This window comes from Symphodus melops (genome assembly GCF_947650265.1).
Source record: "Symphodus melops genome assembly, chromosome: 21".
Taxonomy (NCBI): Eukaryota; Metazoa; Chordata; class Actinopteri; order Labriformes; family Labridae; genus Symphodus; species Symphodus melops.
Window position 1 is genome coordinate 13,511,968 of NC_136711.1, and position 21,970 is coordinate 13,533,937.

Consider the following 21,970-nt stretch of genomic DNA (forward strand, 5'->3'; position numbering starts at 1 on the left):
CATTTGCCAATTTCTGCCTCTGCCACTGCGGTATAATTGGGATGTGACTAAGCATGAATACCAGGCGCAGGGTTGGTTGACCTCTCGGCGACCCCGCGAATAGCGCTTTTGTCATAATGGAGGTATTATCTCACATAATCTGGGAATGGAGAGGATTGTCTGCAGGGTGCCAGGGATGGAAATGAATTGATATAACTCCACCACTAGTGAACACCACAGAGGAGGAATAAAAAAAAAAAAACTGTTAGATACATTTTTTTTACATGCTCATAATGAAGACATTTTCTTCTTATCTGTCGCTGCTTTGTGTTTGTTGGAGTAGGAGAGCAGCTTCTGGCAAAAGCAGGGAGGGAGGTTTGATGCTGTGGCACTAGAGAGGATTTTTTAGGTTTGTGTGCGTGGAGTGCCGCTGTGAACTCATGCACAAGTCTGTGTGTGTGTGTGTGTGTGTGTGTGTGTGTGTGTGTGTGTGTTAATGACCCTGTAAAAAGACAAGCTGAGCTGGCAGTGAGAGTACAGCCGACGGTCAGGGAAAGAGAGGAGCGGTGGAGGTGGCAGGAGAGTTCAGATGGAGGTGGGGTTTTGGAGGGGGGGGGGTCTGTGGTCCCAGTATGATTCACCATGCTGTCATCAGAGGGTATGGGGGCCCCTTGAGTGGCCCTCTCTATCCCACCTGAGAGGGCCCTGCAAATGGAGGGCCGCGCTGTCCATTATTTACAGCCCGCAGCTTCTAACCTTGGATTCTGAGCTCATCACGGCGGAGGGAAAATCAGATAGGACTTGACGTGTACCCGAGCCGGTGACCTTGAGCAAGAGGTTAGGGAAGAAGAGCTCACTTTTGTCAGCTTTCACTGTGGATCGGCGCCTGCGTGTTGTACATAGCTGTGTGTTTGTGTTCTTTATAACCAGGTAGGGAGGGGTGAGGAGGAGTCAAGGCTGTATGACTGAACGATGACTCAAAATGACACTTGGAAGGCCTACATATGAGCCAGGATACAGCAGGCAGATGCAGCATTAACAATGTTTTTGTTCATAAAAGATACTGTTGAAGATCTCTAAAGTATCAAAGTTATTAAAGGGGTAGTTTTGATTTTTTATACAGCGGTTATATGAGGCACACATCATCAGTGAATTTATTACCTATAGCAGATGGCTGCAGCTAGAGTCCAAAATTCCCTTTATGACTTACCAACAATGATGACAGGTGGATTAAAGGAAATCATCTGCCAAGCATATTTTTTACCAACCAAAATAATATATTGTTTTTTAGTTTTACATCCATTTGTTTCAATTCATTTAATTTGGTTAATAATGAGTCATGTGGATCATGTTGGATCAGATCACATATTAAAGTCACAGATCATTTTATCAGACGTTAACTGTATTTTCTCTCTTTTTCTTTTTATAATAGTAGTAGTGTCCAGGCCACCCCTCCTTCCCTCTGGAACCGCCCCCCTGCATGATAACATGACCAAACTCGTTGACGTAAAGAGTGGCCTTGGTCATCGTTTAGATTTCACCGTGCATGTTAAATGATTTCGGCCTCAGAGCGCTATGGTTTAGATTCACTGAATATAAACTTTGAACCTCCAAGAAGCTCACCTCATTTAAAAAAATGACTAATTGAATTCCTAAAGGGCACTGTTGTACCCAAAATAAAACAGCTTGCCAAACAAACAGAAGTTCTGTTCTTTGTCTGTCTGTTTCCATCTGCTAAAGTAATTCCTCTGTATAATCTCGTTTATAAAAGAATCCTCAAACAACATTTAGCTCTTAACTTTACTCGCAGGGCTATATAAGCGTAGCTTCGGTACCACTTCTTTGGCCAGATTCTCACAACAGGGGCCTTTATTGGGGGCTTCCTGCTGGTAGTTTACGGTCTAATGATACAATAAATAATCTGGACTTGTCTTCTCATGGAGTGTTCAAATAATCATTATTCTGCAGCCTGATGTGTTATAATCCTAAACCAAGCAATAAACTTCAAACTGATCAGCTGTGTTTCTATATTTGCAACTTGGTCTCAAATCACACCTGGCCCTCTCTGAAAAAAAAAAAGATACTCTGTAATTTTCTTTTCCTTATTTGATTATTTATTGTTCCATCTGATATAGTTACATGGAGACCAATGGGGAGAGGTGGTTGCAGGTTGCAAAATAACAAGGGAGAGCATCTCTGGATGGGTGATGAAAATGCATTTTTCTTCCCCCCGCCGAGATACTATTTGGTCGTGTGAAATGATTAATTTCACACATATACAGGTCATCCCCAAAAGCAGCAACATCTCATTCACGAGGGGCCCCCGTCAGCAACAAAACAGGAGGCTGCGATAAAATGAGCAAACAGAAGCACGTACTGTACGTCAATAAATCTTTGGAGGTTAAACCTGAGCTCTGTAGAATTTGAGCATCCCCCATCCCGTCCTCATCCGCTCTCTCATCAAGGTAAAAGTCACTGAGTACATCATATGTGTCCAGACTGCCCCCCCCCCCCCCCCCCCCCCCCCCCCCCAGAATAAAAAAAATAAAAATGGCCGACTAGCAGTTTGGGCAGCATCCTGTGGTAGCAGGTACACACTCTCACACACGCAGACCTTGTGTTTGCATAAGCAGGATTGAGCCTTGAATTATGGGGTTTGTGTAAATAAGAAGATGAGACTGTTTTTAGCACACAGGGAGAGGAGGGAGTGCTCGGATGAGAACAGTGCCTCTATGTGGAGCTGAATTGGTCTCGGGTTGTTTACGACAGCTCGCAGCCCTCGTATATCACAAGCAGTATGTTTGCTGTGAAGCTACAGTTTGTATGCCATCTGCCTTAACTGAACTTGACCATTCCGACAGACTTATATTTTGTAAACTGAGCTCACTGTAACTGCTGTTTCTGTTTTCTCTTCCATAGTGGATGATCCAGGAACCCCACAAGGTTGCTACCTTCTTTGGGTGCATCGGAACGGATCACTTCGGGGAGATCCTGAAGAAGAAGGCAGAGGAAGCCCACGTCGACGCGCATTACTACGAACAAAACGAAGAGCCAACCGGTACCTGTGCAGCCTGTATTACTGGAGACAATAGGTTAGCCACCTTTTAGTCACCCCTGACCAAGGAATGATCCTCCAGCTCAGATTAAAAAAAAAAAAAAAAAAAAAACCTCCTCTTGGTTCATTCTTACATCCTCAGGCAGGCAGTCGACTCCTCAGGGCTGGAAGTCATAACAGAGAATCATAGCTGGGCTCACACATCAAAAGGAAAAAGAACAGCTTGAGTGTGTTTTTTCCAGGCCCCCACTCAGTCTCTGCCGCCCCAGTGGGTTGTCATCCATCTATAGGCTGACAGTAGCAATGTGTTAGAGATGGCTGGGATATCCCGGCTCTCACCTGTCAGCCTTCTCGCCTGTAAAAAAAAAAAGGGGCTTTAGAGTCTCCGGCGACTCTCACGCTAGCATAGCATCATCATCATCAGCACGTCTGAGACAGCAGAGGTCAACGCCTGCACACACAAATATCACTAACAGAGAGGGCTTTAGTTCATGATAGACCAGGTGTGGATCAATAACCTCCTTCTCTAAACACTCCCCCTCCTCTGCAGACCTTCATCTGCAGCTACTGGACATGTCAGTCAGTCAACGGGCTGGACCTCAGCCGCCCCGGGAGCCGGCCCCGCTGAATGGTCTTAGTGGGCTTGTTTGATGTGGGCTCTGACACCTGAAAAGGTCAGGTGCCGTGCTCTGGGAGACGAGCTCTGTAATATTTCTTACAGGTGTTTAACAGACAGCTCTGGAGCCCAGAGGAAAGGTCGCTAGCTGGGCTAGATTGGACGGTTGATGGCTTTGAAGGAGTGGGAGTCAGTGTGTCACATCCCCCCAGGCTTTGATTAGTGACAGTCTTTAAAGAGAGAAAAAGAAGTCTACCTCAGCTACTCAGATGGACAATTTGAGTTCCAGTCAGTAAGAGACTGTACTATATGTATGACTGAGCTGAAGTAAGGATTTTGAAAATCAGTAGGCATAGCTTCAATCAGACATTCCCAAGATTCTGTGAATAAATTGCAGCCAAAAACGACTTCTACTAAACCAAATTTTCTACCCCGAAAAATGATGTTGCATATTTGACCATTTATATGTTGTGAAAAACTAAATAACTCATTATCTTGATTTTCAAAAAGTTCCATTTCGTTTGACTAACTAGTCAAACTGTTCTTAGTTTTTGTTTTGTTTTTTCCTAAATTGAGTCTTCAAGACAAATGCTCTGCTTCCTACCCAAGCAACACGCTTCTGTGTTAAAAAATGAAGCCAATGGTGAAGTGAAAAAAAAAACTAACAAACTACAGTTTCACTTTAGAGTTCAATTACGGCTGGCTCCATAAGCCGAGAAATCCCCAGTAGATCCATCATTAAAATGCCCATTTTTACAGCAGAAATAAGCATATTTACGGCTTTATAAAAAAAAAAAAAAAAAGTTTGGTCTAAATAGCTCGTTCTTTTCGCAGTAAAAACTGCAGAAGGGTCCAATTTTGGAAATGTATCCATTTTGATTACATTTGAGATCATAGTTTTGTATAATTAGAGTGGTGACTGATTTGAGAAAGTATTTCCAATATGGAGACCATCATTTGGTTCACAATATCTCTTCAGAAACTGATTGGTAATGAAATCGACTTTACACTCATGGGTTGTTCCGACCCTGCCATTAAGAATACTAACAAGTTGTACAAAGCATGTGATTGTTTTTCATTTATTTTCTGTGATGTACTGTGTTTGATGTTATGTCTGGCTTCAGCTTTGATCCCCCTCAGATTTTTTTGCATTTAGAAATTTTACGGCCAAGAAATCAAGCAGACTTATTTGATGCAGACATCTGTTAGACGTACAAGTTACCACAAAGGCAGGTCACCCATTTGCTCCTGAAGAGGTGCTGACTCCAACTAACTTTTAAACAATCAACAAACAGGCAAAGAGGTAAAGTAGAGCAGGCATTTAGCCTCTTGGCTAACAGATACAACTCAGCCAATCCCAAATTTAGCGATTAGCGATTAGCACCCTAACCGCTAAACTAGCTAGCAACCCCAGATTGGTCCTTTTAGTATAGATCCTAATGGAGTTTCCTGGGCTTTGAGCGTGGCCTCAAGTGGACAAATAGTGAACTGCAGTTTCTTGGACTACCCCGGTCAATTTATTTTTAAACAGTGGAGGTTACTGCTTGGTTCCACCTGTTTTTATTTTAAATTAATTTTGAATACGTCTCCACTTTGTCAATTTTAGAGGGACTACCTCTTTCCTGTTTATCTATGAGATACTACCCAATCAAATCTGTTTAATTAGCGTTCTTCCTCTTATAATATAGTGGAGTGTGTAAGGGGTTGAATACTTATGCAAGCCAAATCATTTCTGTTTTGAAAAGGTTGAGCGCCTCTTCTCAAAAGAAAGATTTGTGATGAGATGCTTCATGCTGCTTATCATGCCAACCATGGTGAGCAGTTGTTTCTCGCCATGTAGCGACATCCTCCTGTCATATGATCGCCTACAGTTTCCCCTAAGTGGCGATGATGGCTGCACTCATTTTGATGGCCGCTCATAAAGCGACAGCACACGAGGACTGGCTAATGAGCTGTGTTAAGATAATGCCACCTGCTTCACTTTCCAGCTCCCACTACTCTCTACTCAACTCAAGTGTTCATTTAGTCATACATGTCTGTTGTCTTTTTTTTTCACCTTTGTTAACAAAGGACCTCTCTCCCTAGTGATATGATAACAGGAAAAAATTGTAGGTGGCTTCTTTTTTTTTTTGGCCTTGAACGTCCCTCTGTGAATAAACTCAGAAATAAATAAAGATTTCAGGACAGTCCAGACAGTCTTGAAAACTGTCACCCTTTTATATCATGATAGAACAAAGGAAAGCCTGGGCCCAAGTGTTTTTAGGGATGTTTTTGAGGCAAAATTAAGATGGATGATAAGCGCGGCTGAAGATTTATGGCTTCTGTCTCGGCAGGTCCCTCGTCGCTAACCTGGCAGCGGCAAACTGCTACAAAAAGGAAAAACACCTGGACTTGGACAGCAACTGGGATCTGGTGAAGAAAGCCAAGGTCTATTATATTGCGGTAAGTGAGACCCTCAGCATTCAAAATGACTGTTCCCCAACTCTATTGCCAGAAGAGGACAAAATGTTAAGAGGCTTTATTCAAGTGAAATGCTTCACTGCGCCTTCTGCATTGTCAATTTATCTATTCATCCTTTGTGGAGTGAAACGAGCTACGTTACCTATTGAGACAATACGGCTCCATTCTCTGCGTTTCCCCGCCGTCTTTGTGCGCGGCGCCGCTGCACAGTGTGAAATTGTTCTACATGTAATGCATTCATTCATTCCTTTTAACATGAAGACAAGCCAACAGGTGCTGTGGAAGTGTGGAAATTGATTATTCAAGTTCTTTACCCTCCCTCTCCTACACAATCTTCCCCCTAACACACACACACACAGATGGGGGAGGACAGATGTGGGCTTAGATATTCACAAACTCTCACACACGCACGCACACACACACACACAACGCTAATGTCTTCACTTACAGCTCCTGGAGTAGGATGGCCTGCCATGCTCATGTTTCACTGTTTGGGATTACATCTAATTCTGGCAGATCAACATTTTGTCTGATCTCCAGTCAAGATGATATCCCTGAAATTGCACCAAATTCTTCGTCTTTAAGCAGTTAATTATCGGCATAAATCATCCCTACAGCCTTAGCCATCGACACTCTCTTCAACATATTCTCTCCCAAGTGAAATGCACAATGCTTCCCCTGTTGCTCGCAAGTCCTCTAAAACATAAGCGCAGCATAGTCCAATAATGACAGAGGTCTCATAATTAGCTGCCCAGTCGCAGCAACAAACATTGAAAGAAAAAAAAAAAAAAAACAGAGAGAGAGAGAGAGAGGAAAAAGCCGTCAGTGGTTGTGCCAGAAAGCAGATCAGTCAGGCCATCCTCCAGAGTTTGTGTGGTCCCATTTTTAGCCTCTGCTTCGCATTAGCAAACACGGCACATCCTCTGCAAATTGGCAGTTGGGTTTTGCCCACATCCGACAGTCTTGTGCGCAGGGGAAAAGCTTCCGTGGGATTTGAGAGGGGATAGAAGGGCCACAAATGGGTGTTTGTCAGTGCTTGGAATCTCAAACCTCCTTCTTTTTTTTTTTCCCTCCTTGTCCCTCCTGGGCCTCTTTGTCAAAATTGGAAAAGGGGGGGGGGATTATTTGCTTTATTAGAGTCCCATTCACACTTGGAAAGTACTTAGCCAGATACACTGCCATAGCTATTCCCACTTAATACTGTGTGGCGTGTCTAGACCAGTGTTCACTAAGGCCTCCTCTCTACATTAACCTTGTCGAGAGCACTCAAATGTATTTACCCAATTTACAGCCAGATTGTACATTCTCTCTCTCTCTAACTCAGTGTATGTTTCTCTGCTGTGTATTAATGTGCTTTGTTGATTTTCATTAAAGGCTGCAGGGTGGTATACACTCTTGTACTCCTAATCTGTAAATGTAATTACCGAAAACGCGCGCACGTGTGCACGTTAGCATGTTGCTCGCTTGCTCGTGCGTCCGCGTTTGTCGAAAGCACGCGTGTTAAAGAGGTGATTGATGATTCCTGGCAGAGGCTCTCAAGGTGCCTGCTACTATGCGGCGTGATTGGATGAAAACAGAATTATTAGAGGGCTTCTAGCAGCCAGTCTGGCTCATCCAGCAGCAGCAGAAGCAGCGGCAGCAGCAGGACTGGTGGCAGACGCAGAGCAGGGAGGCAGCGCTGCCATTTCTCACAAAGAGAGAGAATGTTGAACTCCTGCCAAATGTTTGGTGGCAGGCTGTTGCTAGGAAATCTGGGTCCTTAGGCAAATCATTGCACAAAGACCAATAACAAAGGCGTGAGGGGGAAGAAGGAACGGCTAAACGCATTTCAGGCGGAGGAGATCTTCCTCCTGTTTCTTTTGCGCTCTTGAATGCCATCGCTGCAGCAGTGATGTTTACAGTTATTTCTCTCCCCGACGATTGTAAACATCAGAAATGGAGGGTGATGCATTGTGTGAAGAGGAGATGAGTGACTCTAATTGGAGGGGTTGATGTGTGCGTGCTGGCCCAGTTAGCCTCATCTCCCCCCCCCCCCCTCCTCCTCCTTTTTCTCCTTCCCCTCTTTCCTTCCATCCCCCCTTGGCCCTCCATGGACACCCCCCACCCCACCCCACCCCTCCTCGTCCTCCTCTTTTTATTTTTCGCTCGTCTCCTCAGCCTCTCTCTACCCTTCTCTCTCGTTCCTCAGTCTCTCAGAAACGCATACACTTGCTGCTAAACACACACAGTATGCACACACACACTCTGCAGCATACCGCTGGCTTGTTTTTCCTACCACTGAGCGCTTTGCCCTGTAATTTGATCTCCACTGTTGGATGCATCCTCCATGATGCCACTTTGAATTAACCTATGGCTCTACAGCTCTCCTTAGCCCTGGCAAATGAAATGGCCTCTCCCTACTGATGCCATTTACATTTCAGAAATACGTGAAGCACTTGGTCCGTGTGGCGTTTTTAACAAAAAATGAAAAAGAGGGGAGACGAACGAGACAATTGACTGTGAAAAGGCCTGTTAATGACTGGGCGCAGATGGTCAGAAATAACCCAAGGATAGACGGAGGAGACACTCGCCTCTGCCAACTGGCCTGGTACACAAAACTCACCCAATGAGACACAAGCTGCAGTGCTGTTAGGTCACAAACCTGATCACAGCTGCGGACGCTGTTCGTTTACGCCCTAAGCTAATGGTGCAATCCCCGTTATCTTGAGAGAGGTTAGCCACGCCCAAGGACAAAAAAAAAAACCAACCCACAACTGGCTCACCTTTTATGATTTTTATATATATATATATATATATATATATTTTTTTTTTTCAAATAGTACAGCCAGTTCAAGCAGCTTCAAAGCTTCACACTGTTAATACTGGCACACTGCATATAGCATTAATTGGCAGTTGTATTCTTGCCCTCACTGCAGGGGAAAGCTGAGTTCAGCTTCAGTCACTGTAGCATAATATGCAAGAAAAGGAGGCGAAGGGGAGGGCAAAAAAAAAAGCGCAATACTGGCACCACAAGCAGCAAGTCAGACTGCTTACACTCCAGAGTGGCACACATACACACACACACACACATATATACACACACACACACACACACACACACACACACACACACACACACACACATTGTTCCTCCGCCCAACCAGCCTCTGCAATTTGCAGCCAAAAAAAAAGTGAAGGGAGAGGTTTTCCACACACACAACTGACATCTCATCAGCCAGCCGAAGGGCTGATTAGCACAGAGGTGACTGCGGCTGTGTCTCTGTCCAACTCGGAGGACCACACTGTCCTCATGCTGACCTTGAGCCTCCTCTCTCCTTCTTTCCTATCCTCGTCTCTTCTTCTACTCTCTCTCTCTCTCTCTCTCTCTCTCTCTCACTTCTGCTCTCTATCTCCAGAATTTCTCCCTTCACCCTCCTCCCTCCCTCCCTCTCTCTCGTTTTCTGTCTCATCTCTTTTTCCTTTTTCACTCTCAGTACTGCACCACTCTGCACTGCCCCTGTCCTTCCACATAGCCGGGGAGAGATCACGAGGCAAAATGCAGGCAGTGGAGAGAAAGAGGGAGGAGAAGAGAAGTGGAGAGGGGGGCGAAAAAAAAAAAAACTGGCAGGCTCCCCCTTTGTCTGCAGGCGATCAGTTACAGTCTTGGTTGCCGATGAAATTTAATCCCTACCGCATTTACATGCCAAGTTTGACTTCTGGCAAGCCTTATTAAATAGATTTGTAAATCATTTCATCTTGATTAGAATCTGTTCTCAAGGGATCAACATTTTTTCGCCTTGCTTGTGTTTTGTTATGTGCACAATCTGTGCCCACTGGTGTTAAAAATTTGAAAGTCAAACCCCCTTGCTGCTGCTATGTTTCTGTGAGAGTAGTTTGAGGGGGGGACAAAGAGAGATGGATGCCAAGTCCCGTCCGTCAGCGGCCAAGCCACTGTGTCAGCATGTCTCCTGATCTCTGGAGGTCGTGTCAGTGGGCAGGCGACTGCTATGATGTGTCTTCTCTTTATTAGGCTGACACCACAGCATCTTTTGCATGGAACAATGTCATTTCAAATTGTTCCTAATCAGATGGCATTTTGTAATTGCCAGTCAGCGTCTTATGAATATGAATTAATAATTGTTCAATTACAAGACTGCATCATATTTATTGGCTTATTTTTTTTTTTTCTCCCGCTGGCCTGGGCCAATTATAGGATTTAAATCTAGAGGCAATCAAGTGATAAGGGTGAAGCATTTAGTGTTTGCTGTCACTATATAATTCTCCCGAATGTTAAACATGCATCTGGGAGGACTCTATTTGTCAGAAGGCTGTGCGTGGAGGTGCACCTGCCTAATTGAGTGGTAATGAGCTGTCAGGAGTACGAGCTCTGTGATTGGCTCCCGGCGGGGCGTCCCGTGCCAGTGGGACGTATGGGCTGGCCCAGCCCTGCTGGAGGATCCGCCAGCTCCATAGCCCTCCAAGCTATGAGTGGGCGGAGTGTAGTAAATTAGGGTGGAGAGGCCAAACGACGCTGGCTGTGGAGACATCCTGTGGCTTTCACTCCTCCAGTGGGATTTTTTTTTTAGGTTGTTTACGATTATCCTTGCTTCTGATTTAGTTTTACTTCTTCGTTCAGGCGGGGGAAGAAGATTTAAGATGTTTTGCTAGAGTGAAAAAGTGCAACACAGCAATGTAAACATACTCCATGCATACAAATAAAGTAATTTAATTTCTACTTTACTTTCACATCGCTCCAGTAATGGGATCAAATTACCATTTTTCTTTTATACAAATGAAGACAGTTCTTACTTTACATTGTGTTTAGCACACAGTTAACATTGTGTGTTTTCCACCATTTTATTCAGGAGACTGAATTCCTAAAAAGTTTAAAATGCCCCGAAAAGATCCAACAACGGTAAAGTCGTACGCGTAGAATGGAAATGTATTCTTGTAAATAAAACTCCTATTCAAACTTTTTCTATTTCTAGGTATAAACATTTAAAGTAACACAATTTAACACCAGACAGTTATGATACTATCCCTAATCTCAATGTATTGCCTTCTATAAGGTAAGCTATAGATTATCAATATCAATCAATTATGTGTTAGTGAGAAAGGATTAAAAGAGTGGACTGAATTGTTTGTGTTGATTCATTCTGCTCTCCCATGTTTCTCCCGTGTCATCATTTGTTGCCACCAAAGCAATGAATATTTAATTATTTGGATCTTTAATTTATCATGAAAGTGTACAAAAGTAATCAACCAAATAAAAATAAAAAAACAAGTAGAAATTGCAGCAACTGATTGTATTGTTACGGAGAGTGTGAGATAAGCACTAATTATTTTTATTTCTTCCAAATATAACTTTTGGGTTTAACCAGTTGAAAACTCTTCACTTAAACACACCCAAAGTAGCATTAAGACGTGAACATTTAGTGCTTACATTATGCTGGCTGGTCGCTATGGTTACACCCCCGCTGACACTATTGCTTGCATGCATGATGATTGGTCTGAAATCAATTCCTATTCACCGTTTAAGAGTAGCTGCGCTCCCCGTTGGACAGGTCCTTTCTGCATGTTCTCCCTGTGCATGCGTGGGTTCTCTGGCTTCCCTCCACTTTCCCACAACATGCTCACTCGCTTAATTGGTGACTTTAAAATGTCCGTAGGTGTGCATGTGAGTGTGACTGGTTGTTTACCTCTGTATGTCAGTCATGTGATTGACTGGCAACTAGTCTGGGGGTGTACCCTGCCTCTTGCTCAATAACAGGTCGGATTGGCTCCAGCCCTCTGTGAACCCATAGTATAGATAAAAGATGAGTAAAACAGCAGCTGCTATTGGAAGCCATACTGTAGCATGTTCATTTCTGGAGAAGAAGTAAGTACATAGTTGAGGAATTAGTCTTGTATGCTATCAGACACAGTTACTGCCGTAGGTACCGTGAAAATGTTGTTTAGTGTAGCTGATTTTAACTGTAAACAATCTATCACCCACGTCATGTTATATTTTAATTGTGTCTTTGAATACATAATTGAAATCTTAAACCACAAGTTATTCGTCAAAGCTGTTAAAAGTAGCTTTGACGTTCATGTAATTTTAGTATTTACTAGTATAACAATATTGAAGTACACTTTGAGTTCCTCAGCTGTAATTCTACTGAATGACATCCCTCTGCTGTTTTTGGATCAGAGAGTCAGTAAGCAGCAGAAGCATTGTCATGGAGTAGTCGGATGATTCTAGTTTGAAAGTGACATGCAAGATGTCCCTGATTGGTTATTCGACAGATCTGAAAGGTTCATAACAACAGGAGGATGCTCACCGACACAGATCAGACGCACCTTTTGTCCAGAGGAACATGTCAGTTTAGTTCGCGACATGCTGTGATATAAGTGTACCAAACTTTTTATGAGAATAATGTGACGCACTGTAACTTTCACGACTGTAAAAACACAATAAGCTCTGAAAAAGCATGAAAGTTTGTTATTGTTTTGGAGAACGTTTACAGGATGCCAGAGTTCACCTCATTGTGCTGTTACGGAACAGAGGACTTCTTCCCACAGAATAACAATCTATTTTAGTGAAGATTTGTGCGATTTTATTTAGAAATGTGTGTGTAAATACTCCACTGTTGGCAGCGCTGCGCTGGTTTTATTTTGGGAGTTTTTGATTTCCTGGTTTCTAATTTGAATAACACCAGTTTAAAAAAAACCAAAAAACAGCTTTAATCCAGTGTATCTCGAGTAATTGCCTCTTGGAGGGGGGGCCAGCATTTTTTTGGACTCTGGCAAGCTTCCAGGCTGTAGTCCATATTACTCTGCCAGCATGCAGCGACTTTCTCCTTGTACACCCACGTTACCTTGTAAAAACAGTTTTTCTTCTTTCAGCAGGGAAAACACCATGTCCTTTCACCCCGGATTACTGTGTGCATCTGCTGCACCGGCAACAAGTCTGTTTTCCTCTGCCTCGCTGCAAAAGGGATGAAATAGTTCAGACTTAATGATATTTTTACTTTCCATCACCTTGTCCCTTCGCTCCCTCTGCATCAAAGCTCCCCGCATGTGTTTGTGTGTGTGGGCCCCCTTTTTTTTATTTTTATTCATGAGACCAAGTTGTAAAAACATAGAATAATGTTTCACTCCTACTCTGGGTTGTTGTGGCCATTTGTGTGAGTTCCACCACTTAATTGAATAGACTGAGTAATTATTTGTCAAGTAACGCTGAGCAGAAAATAAATAGCCACTTTGCGGCTGTGAATTGTGCCTGATGGCCATGTGTTGATACTCTCACCAGGGAGAGTGAAAAACCTGCTCTACTGGCTAAGTATCTGATTAAGATTCACATGATGAAACCGCAGACGCTTTAGGATAGTGTGTCTCCTGGGCAAAGATTGGGAGTAGAGTTAAGTGTCAGACGCTGTTATATTATCACGCCAGAGCATAAAGCCTTGACTGAATAAATATTGCTGGAATATTCCCCTCTACACACACGGGTCAGCTCCACGGTTTCCTGAAGGCGGCCTACAAAGGATTAGCACAGATGTGCATCTCTGTGCAGCAGATGCCGGACACTGTTCTTTGAGAATTGTTTCCTTCTGCAAGGTTTCATTTTTTCCCTTTTATGTCGCTGTAATTTGTTTATGGTCTGTAATAAGCCTGTGCATATCTTCCTTCTGCCAGTTTGGCCTGGATCCATTATAAACTGCCAGTAATTTTTTTTCCCCCTCTGCCTTTTAAGAGACTAATGACTTGTGATGATAATATAATGTTTTGTAAGGATTTGATAATTCCTTCATTAAAGTTAGAATCCTTGAGATATTTATTAAATCACACCTCAAGATTGACACTATTTAAGGATGCCAGTTTTTTCCTGTAGTATTCTTTAAATTCATTAGCATTTTCAAATTACTTTTCTTCATTACCGTTGGTAATTATCATTTGGCTAAAAATGTAAAGATACTTAGTGTCACAGCCCAATGAGCTTCTTCCAGGCAAGTATAGAACTACTGTTTCTTCACAGCTATTTTTTTGTTCTCAGGGCACTATTAGTTAACTCTGCTGGTGCTAATAAGACAACGCCACAGTGATCTGTCTCATTTGGGACACTGATGAGTCTGAATACAGATGGGAGGTTCAGCAGCTGGTGCAGTCAGAACCACCTGAAGCTGGACCTGCTCAAGACTGTGGAGATGACAGAGGACTTAAGGAGAGCCACCCCCACCCCGCCTCCCCACCCCACAGTGTCTAATAAGGACTCCTTCAGGTTCCTGGGATCCACTATCCCATGGGGAAAAAAAGGCTGTAGCAGAGGATGTACTTCACGCATCAGCTCATGAAGTTCAGCCTGACCAGACTGTCCTCTCCGTTGCCATCACTGTTTGGTTCAGCTCGGCCACAAAACAGGGCAGAAACAGGCTGTAATTGACAAATACTTCTGCCGAAAGAAATCATCACTGCAGACACCTCGCACCCTGGACACAAAAAGTTTCGACTCCTCCCCTTCAGGTGGTTTGAATCCGCTGCACACCAGAACTCTGAATGCCGACCAGTTACGGAGCACAAAGATTATCATTGTGACAAAACACCCACACGGTTTGTATCCTCATCATCTGACATCAATCTGCATATTGCTGCTTTCATGTAAATACTGTCAAACTATTAACCTCTTGTAAATCTACCCCTTAACCCCTCTGTTACATAATTACGTAGTTTATTATCAAGATTATTATCATTCTTTGCACTTCTGATCTTCTGTAGGCCTAGACTAATTAGTCTGTTGTTTGAACATGGAGAGCATCATATACCTGAGGGTTCCTTCGTTCTACAGCTGCTTGTTGTGTAATTCAACATGAAATGATGGTCATTGTTCTCCCATAGACACTACATTAGACCATGAAGCAGTGTATGCTTGATGGAGTGGCTAAATGTGATTGAAACATGTACAACAAACAAAGTATAGGTTTAGTGTGCTAGCTGGTAGGCTAGCTGTTAGCCCTAACTGTGCTCGGAGTATTGATGCTAAGCTAAGCTAATCTCTTGGCTGTGGTTTTGTATTCATGGACAAACGTGAGAGGGATTCCGATCTACCCACTAGCTTTCAGCCAGACAGAGTATGAGTGTGTTTATGAGCAAGCTAATGTTGCAACACATTGAGAATATTGATTTGTCTTCAAAATTACATTTTACTAGTTCTATAAGACTGAGACGACGTCTTCATATTTTTTTTCTTGCCAGACAAACAGCTAGTTATTTAAGTATTTGAAAGGCTGGAATCATTGAGTGCATAAAATAAGATACTTACTGTATTTGTTGGTTGTTCTTGTTATTTGAAATGTTTACAACAGCAGCAGACGTCTATCTCTCTGGCTCTCAGTAAACACGTCTGGGGTTAGCATGTGCAGTGAGAAAGTGTTTATTTTTTCATACACGGTCCCACTCAGACATAGCTAGTACTCTGACCTTATCTATTGTTTCTCAAGTGTATATTGTAAGCAGCTTTGTGAGGCTTTATAGAGACTTAGCCCGCAGGGCTGCCGTTGCTCTGGTGGAACATTTGGACCTCTGGCAAGTGTCAGATTTTCAGGAGCACATTAAATCTCTTAACCCAGTTCTCCCCCCCCTCCCTTTCCTCCCTGCGCCTCTCTCTCTCTTCCTCTTTCCCACTCTCCATGCCATGCTAACTAGCTGGCTGTGATTTATTTTTCATGTCTGGTGTTGTCAGCGTCCCTCCGCCATTTTTTTTTTCTTTTTTTCTTATTTTCCTCGGCATCTAAACTCTTGTGCCAGTGGTGAGCCTGGTGCCCGGGCCCTGAGGGGGCAGAGTGGAATTGATGCCAGTGCAGCTGCACATCCACCCCGACCGAGTCCTCCAGTCACACTGTGATCGGGAGGCCAGAGCCACTTTGATTAGCATGTCCGCCGTTATTGGCCAGCTTGAATGTCATGCACCGTGAGCCCAGTCGTCTAATGCTCCGGCTGGCCAACAGGGTCGCTTCTTGCAATTACTGATAGGACTGCTTGTTCCAGAGTGGCGGGACGCCAAAGTGCCAAATGATTGTCCTCTGCAAATAAAAAGCAGACATCTTCCTTTTTGATGTTCTATATGTGCGTGCCTTATTTTCAGATGCTGTGGCGCAATCACATTTGAAAGCATTTTGCGCTCCCAACATAACAAGGGGGAACCAATCAAAACAATAACTGTGGTTCCTTTTGACAAAGCCCTCGGCTCACAATTGTCAGAAGATGTAAGCTGACTCATCCACACAAGAAGGGCATGTATCCCTGGGAGCGAGGGGCGAAAAAGCTATGATGAATCTTCCCCTCTGTGCTCTGCTCTCTCCACTGAGCCTGCATGGATTAATTACATGACTAGTAGCTAGTTTAGTCCCATTATTTATTTTTTCTAATGAATAATTTCACTCTCCCCCTCAGCCTAGATTTTATTCAGCTCAGGACTTTTTCGGCTTCACCCTGTGGAAATAAGAATGCATTGATTATTTTCCATCTAGCAAATATCCTACCAACTGAGGAATAACATGCCTTCCCCCTAATTGGTTTGTTTATCTTGAGCAACAGACTCTGGGTTTGTTTGGACTCTGGCTGGCATCCACACACTGCACCGCTCCTCAGCGTGATTACTCACCTTGGGAGGAGGCTGCTGGAGCAAGGTTGATGTTCCCTGCATAGACATCAGGCTGTCATTCTCCCCTCTTATGTGACATCATTTGCCAAGACAGATTTGTTACAGGAAAAATAAATTCAGGCCTAAAAAGGGATTGATTTAAGGACAGGCTGCGAGTGTGTGGGGGGGGGGGGGGGGAGGCGACAGGAGGGATGGGGGCTCCCAGACACATTTCACCACAGAGAGGGCTCGGGCCGGATCCAAACAAGCTGCCAACAGAAGATGGATTCTGGCTTCATGTATAATTGATAAACTGTATGTTCTAGGTGTCAGCTTTAAAGAGGGAGCTAGGACTATATCAGGAAGCTATTTTTCCTCTCTGAGGCGAGCATCATTTTTATTTTGTCCTCCCCCGTTCTCTGGCTTATCTTCTCAGTTCAGAAAGCCCCGTTGAAAATTATCGTTTTCTTTGAAGACGACATTCGGGAAGTGCGGCTTTAAAAGCACATCCTGTTCCTGCGCCTATTAGGAGCTCTAGTCCGGGGCAGATAGCCATCTGCAAAGTTGACTGTACATCCTGTGTTATCAGGATTAGCCATCTCACTCTTGACACCTAGTACATTAATATTAGCTATGGGAGACTCAACCCTGCTGAAAGCAGCATAAAAGGATTAATGCAGCGCTTATCCTTTTGGAAATAATGCCCTTTATTGAGCGGATTTGACTCTGTAAAGGCTAATGATGACATTGAATGGAGCCAGAATAAGTAATGGTGCATCATCCTGTGTCATGCAGCCAGAATAGTCGCTATTTGCATTCCGACGGCTCAAACTGTATCGATTTTGCTGAAGGCATCGGGTTGTTTTTCCTCTGCAGCAGTATGAAAGTGTTACTCAATCATCAACGTCCTGTAGCTAATGACAGTCCTCTCCCTGCAGGCCCAATGACACGCTTCTTCATCGTCATACAGTACGCTCAGATCTCACCTCCGAGCACTTTGAGCTGCTGCAATTACTGTACATGAAACACAATATGCCAGCACGTCAGCTCCCTGTCTGTCAGGCGGAGACTGTGGGATTAATGTGGTCTCTTACTTCAATAGTGATACATTTGTTTCCTGCCACTCAGATCTGTGAGTGTTCGCGGTACAGTTTGTACCACAAGGGCCAGATGAGTGCCGAACACACACTATGTACCCTGTCATTTCCTTTGACACAATCTAATAGCTGTTCAAATCAGTTTTTATGGGATGGGGGGGGGGGGGGTTACACAAGAACTTAAGTGCAAAAGTGGTTTATTCATATTATTCTTAAGATACCCCCTGTGTCTTCTGGACTTGGATAAACTGGATGTAAATTGGAAATATGCCTCAATGGGGTAACATAGGCCAGCCACACTGAGAATTTAAATCACGCTAAAATGATTGTGATTCAGTGGCGGAGAGTCTCCTTGAACCCCTAACATGATTTGATTATAAAGAGGTTAAACAACTGTAATAATAAATCTGTCAAATTTTTAATAAGATGTGCCATTTTGTGCCGGGCATAATGGCAGTGAGGGGCAGCCAAGTGGCCATCAGGGCCACCTGAGAACATTCACTCTGTTCTTTCTGCTAAATTGCTGTTTCCCTGAGGTGTTTTTTTTTTCTCTCTCTCTAGCTGACAAGATAGTAACCTTATCAATCACAGCTGCTTCACTCTCTCTCCCAAGGACTTGTGTTGATAGTTTCTAAGTGCTCTCTCCTTTGGAGCTTTTTAATGGGAATAGTGCATGCTCATTTGAGCGATGCCTGCCTGTTTCTTAATGAGCTGATAAAGCCCCAATTATGGAGGCAAATCCTGATTTCTGATTTGCATTACCGACTCTTGTTTCACCACACACAGCGGAAATGTACATGATTGAGGTGCTGAGACGCTGGCCTGCCTTTCCAGAGACTTACAAAGTGTATTTGTGTGCGTGTGTGTGTGTGTCTTGATGCCTGTGTGGGGACACAGGAGATGGACAGATTAGATTAGATACAGTAGATGCTGCATGGCCCCGGCCGTTTGTGCGTAGAATGTGATTTAGTTGTGAGGTTTGAGATGGGCTGTGGGTCCGCTGTGGGCTCTGTGATGGGTGAAGGGACAGACTGGCAGTGACAGTGGGGTGGTAATGGCTCCGAATCAGGAGGAATGGCCCCTGTAAGGCCCCCCCCACCCACCCCCCGCCCCCATCTCCCAGTTGGCAGGGCAGAGCAGCCCTGTCCAAATACACAGCAAAATGAATTCTTCTCTACACCTGTGTAGGGTTTTTCTTTTTCTTTTTTTTCCTTCTCCCTACAGAACTAGAAATCGAAGCTATTTATAGCTCCACCAATCTGGAGAAGAAAAGTGAAAGAAATGGAAAACGCTCCCCTTAAAGGAACCCAGCCTTCACATTTATTAAGTATCAGCTGCAGTAGCAACGTCACAGCACATCAGATGTTGAGACATCAGCTGAAGTAAAAAGATGAAGGAGTGTTGTATTACATTTGCTGGGTGTTTTTTTTTTTTTTTTTTAGCAGCACCCCCAATCCCTATTGCCAAGAGGGAGACTCGAGGCTGATCAAAGTCGACCTCTGGATGTGTGATCAGAGATGTGGACATGTCAGAATGAGTGCATATATAAAGAGCCCAGGTTTGTTTTCATTCAGCCTCATATTTTCCTCTCTTGCCCTCTTCTTTTTTTTCCTTTTTTTTTCTCAGAATCTGAAACATCATGTCTAGAACTTTTGGCCGGGGAGCTCTGCAGTTCATGAAAAATGCATCCACTCCGCTCTTCTTCTAACTCTTTGCCTCTGATACCCCTGTCATATCATATCCATGTCATGTCAGAGTGTATATTAATTATGTAGCAGGCGCAGTTGTGGAGACAATATTGATGCATCTCAACTTGACGTCCCATGTATATTACTCTCTCTCTCGTTGGGGGGAAATATAAACAAGACTTAATCGAGGCGCTTCTAATGTTTGGAGTTGTGAGTAAATAATTCTAAGTCAGTGTTTACAGGAAGTGTTATTTTATTTGTTCCTGCCTCTCCCTCGGGATCCGTTTTATTTCCACGCAAATGTTTTGGTCACTTTTTTTCCGGTTCATCAGAGATGTTCGACCCCGGTCACCCCGCCTGAACTTTTATTCAGTTTTTCTCACAGTTGCCATTTGACCCCCTCGTTGCTTTTAAATGTGTCCCAAATTGCACAGTTAATTTTTTTCTTTTTCCTCTTTAAAGGGCATAAATGAGAGACTTCTTGTAATTCAAAATTGCCTGGAAACTGTTGCACGCATTGCCAGATCCTGTTTGGTGTTTGTGTTTTTTCTTCCATGCGTCCTCTATGCGCTCTAATCGTACAGAAACTGTGACAGCCTTTTGAATATTTTCCCTCACCAAATAAATATCACAGGAGGGCGCACGCTTCTGGATGGTTCCTCTTGAAATACGGCAGTTTCCCTCTGGTCCTCTTCCTTCATCTGTAACAAATGGTCTCTCAGGATTAAAACCACTACAAACACTTTTTAGAAATATTAATCTTCTTCCAGGACTTCATTCATGAAGAAGGGAAAAAAAAAAAAGATTTACACACCCACTATGTTCAATGCCAAAGCGGATATCTCTGCTCCTTGCAGATATAGATTAACTACATCTTCTACAAAAGCAGCCTTTAAGTCTGTAACCCTGTCATTGCCAGCAACTGTTTCAACATTGATCCTTCGCCTTTTGTAAAGCTCGAATGATTGTTTTACAGTGCTGTGATTGCAGCGGTTTGGCAGCAATAATTGGAAGTTCAAAGCGTCGATCCGTGAGTGTAGCCTGGGGATAGGTTTTCTGGAGAAGCTGACACTTCAGACGTATTATGAAGACATCACATCTAATTTGCACAGGCCTCTTTTGTAATTTAGCCTCAATTCAGAGGAACGGTCTCCTGCTCTGCAGCACAATGCGCACTCTGCTTGCATTGTTCACGCTCATTGAAAGAGACACTGAGTGAATGAGTCTTGAAGCTCGAATAATGCGCAGCACTGTTCCTGTCATATTTGTTGCTGTGTAATGGCTCCTGATTTGTAGTTTCCTGCAGCGTCTATTCACTTTGGTGCCGAGCAGACAGCGCCGCACCGTTTTCTGTGCATCCAGTCCAAGCGACATGTTTACGTCTTTGCTGTTGAAGCAACTGCTCGACAGATAAAGGACCTCAAAATGTCGTCTTCTAGTCTTCGAGAGGGGGTGGAAACCTCTTCAGAGGAAGGGACTGGGGTTTTCCACATGCCGCCCAGACATTCTCACACATATTGAGTTTGTCTGTGCGCATCTTTGAAGATGCAAATGTGTCAACCACATGTAACCAACCACCCAGCGAGAAGCCGAGTTGCTCAACTGCCTTTCTCACGGCTCTTAAATGGCTGCCAGTGATCTTGAGCGGCTCTGTGTGTCTGTGAAGCCTGCAGTTCTCTTTTAACACTCAGATTAGTTTTTGTGGGATATTGAATAATTGTGGGCACATTAATCATCGTGCAAAAACGTCCGTTTCCCCACATTAGTCAACGGTAGAGAGTTTGGCTGTAACATTTTACGACTTTTCTTGTAACAACCTGTTAGAGTGGGATAGTGTGTGAGCTTTACAGTGTAATGTTACAGAAGCCATTAATTATGCATCAATGTAAACCAGTGGTTACAAGAGCTATTAAACTGATTTATTCGTTAAACATTTGGCTTGTCAATTACGGTTTTGCACTTGAAGTCATAGATTTATATTTGATTTGTTGGTAGATTTGTTTTAGATTCAAATTTATGCTCCCTCTTTTTTTTTTTTATTGAATGTGTTTTTGCACACACAGCTCCGCAGGATTAGCAAAAAGAGGTGAATCTTAAAATGACCCTCAGTGTTTACGAGTCTGTAATTGGGAGCTGAATTAATCACACGTTTTCCCCAATGACAGTGTAGAACATGAATGTGGTCTCAGTGACACCACCTGTTAATTTTTGAAAAGGTGTGATGAAGCCCAGAGATGATTGTCGCCATATTGGACACGCTGACTCAAACGAACCTTTTCTAAGCTAAAAATAGGCGAATAGGGAAGTTGAGACTACAACATTACCACCTGCTAAAACTAGCCACGCTCATGATAATGTCCTAATTATGTGTGTATAATTGGAGGTAAGGTCACCCTTTATAAATCCCCCCCCTCCTCCCCATACAGTTTTTTCAAACTAAGTACAAGAAATGGAGACCAATGTTGTTTTTGAGCCAGG

The 21,970-nt window shown here is 43.5% G+C and overlaps 1 protein-coding gene across 2 annotated transcripts in view; it reads left to right on the top strand.

Moving 5' to 3' along the window:
* Positions 1–21,970, top strand: part of adkb (adenosine kinase b) — a 111,929-nt gene that overhangs the window by 44,377 nt on the left and 45,582 nt on the right. For both annotated transcript variants that reach the window (XM_079372789.1, XM_079372790.1), the window contains 2 exons: positions 2,899–3,071; positions 5,984–6,092. In XM_079372789.1, coding sequence (XP_079228915.1) covers positions 2,899–3,071; positions 5,984–6,092 — 282 coding nt within the window. The remainder of the gene's footprint in view (positions 1–2,898; positions 3,072–5,983; positions 6,093–21,970) is intronic.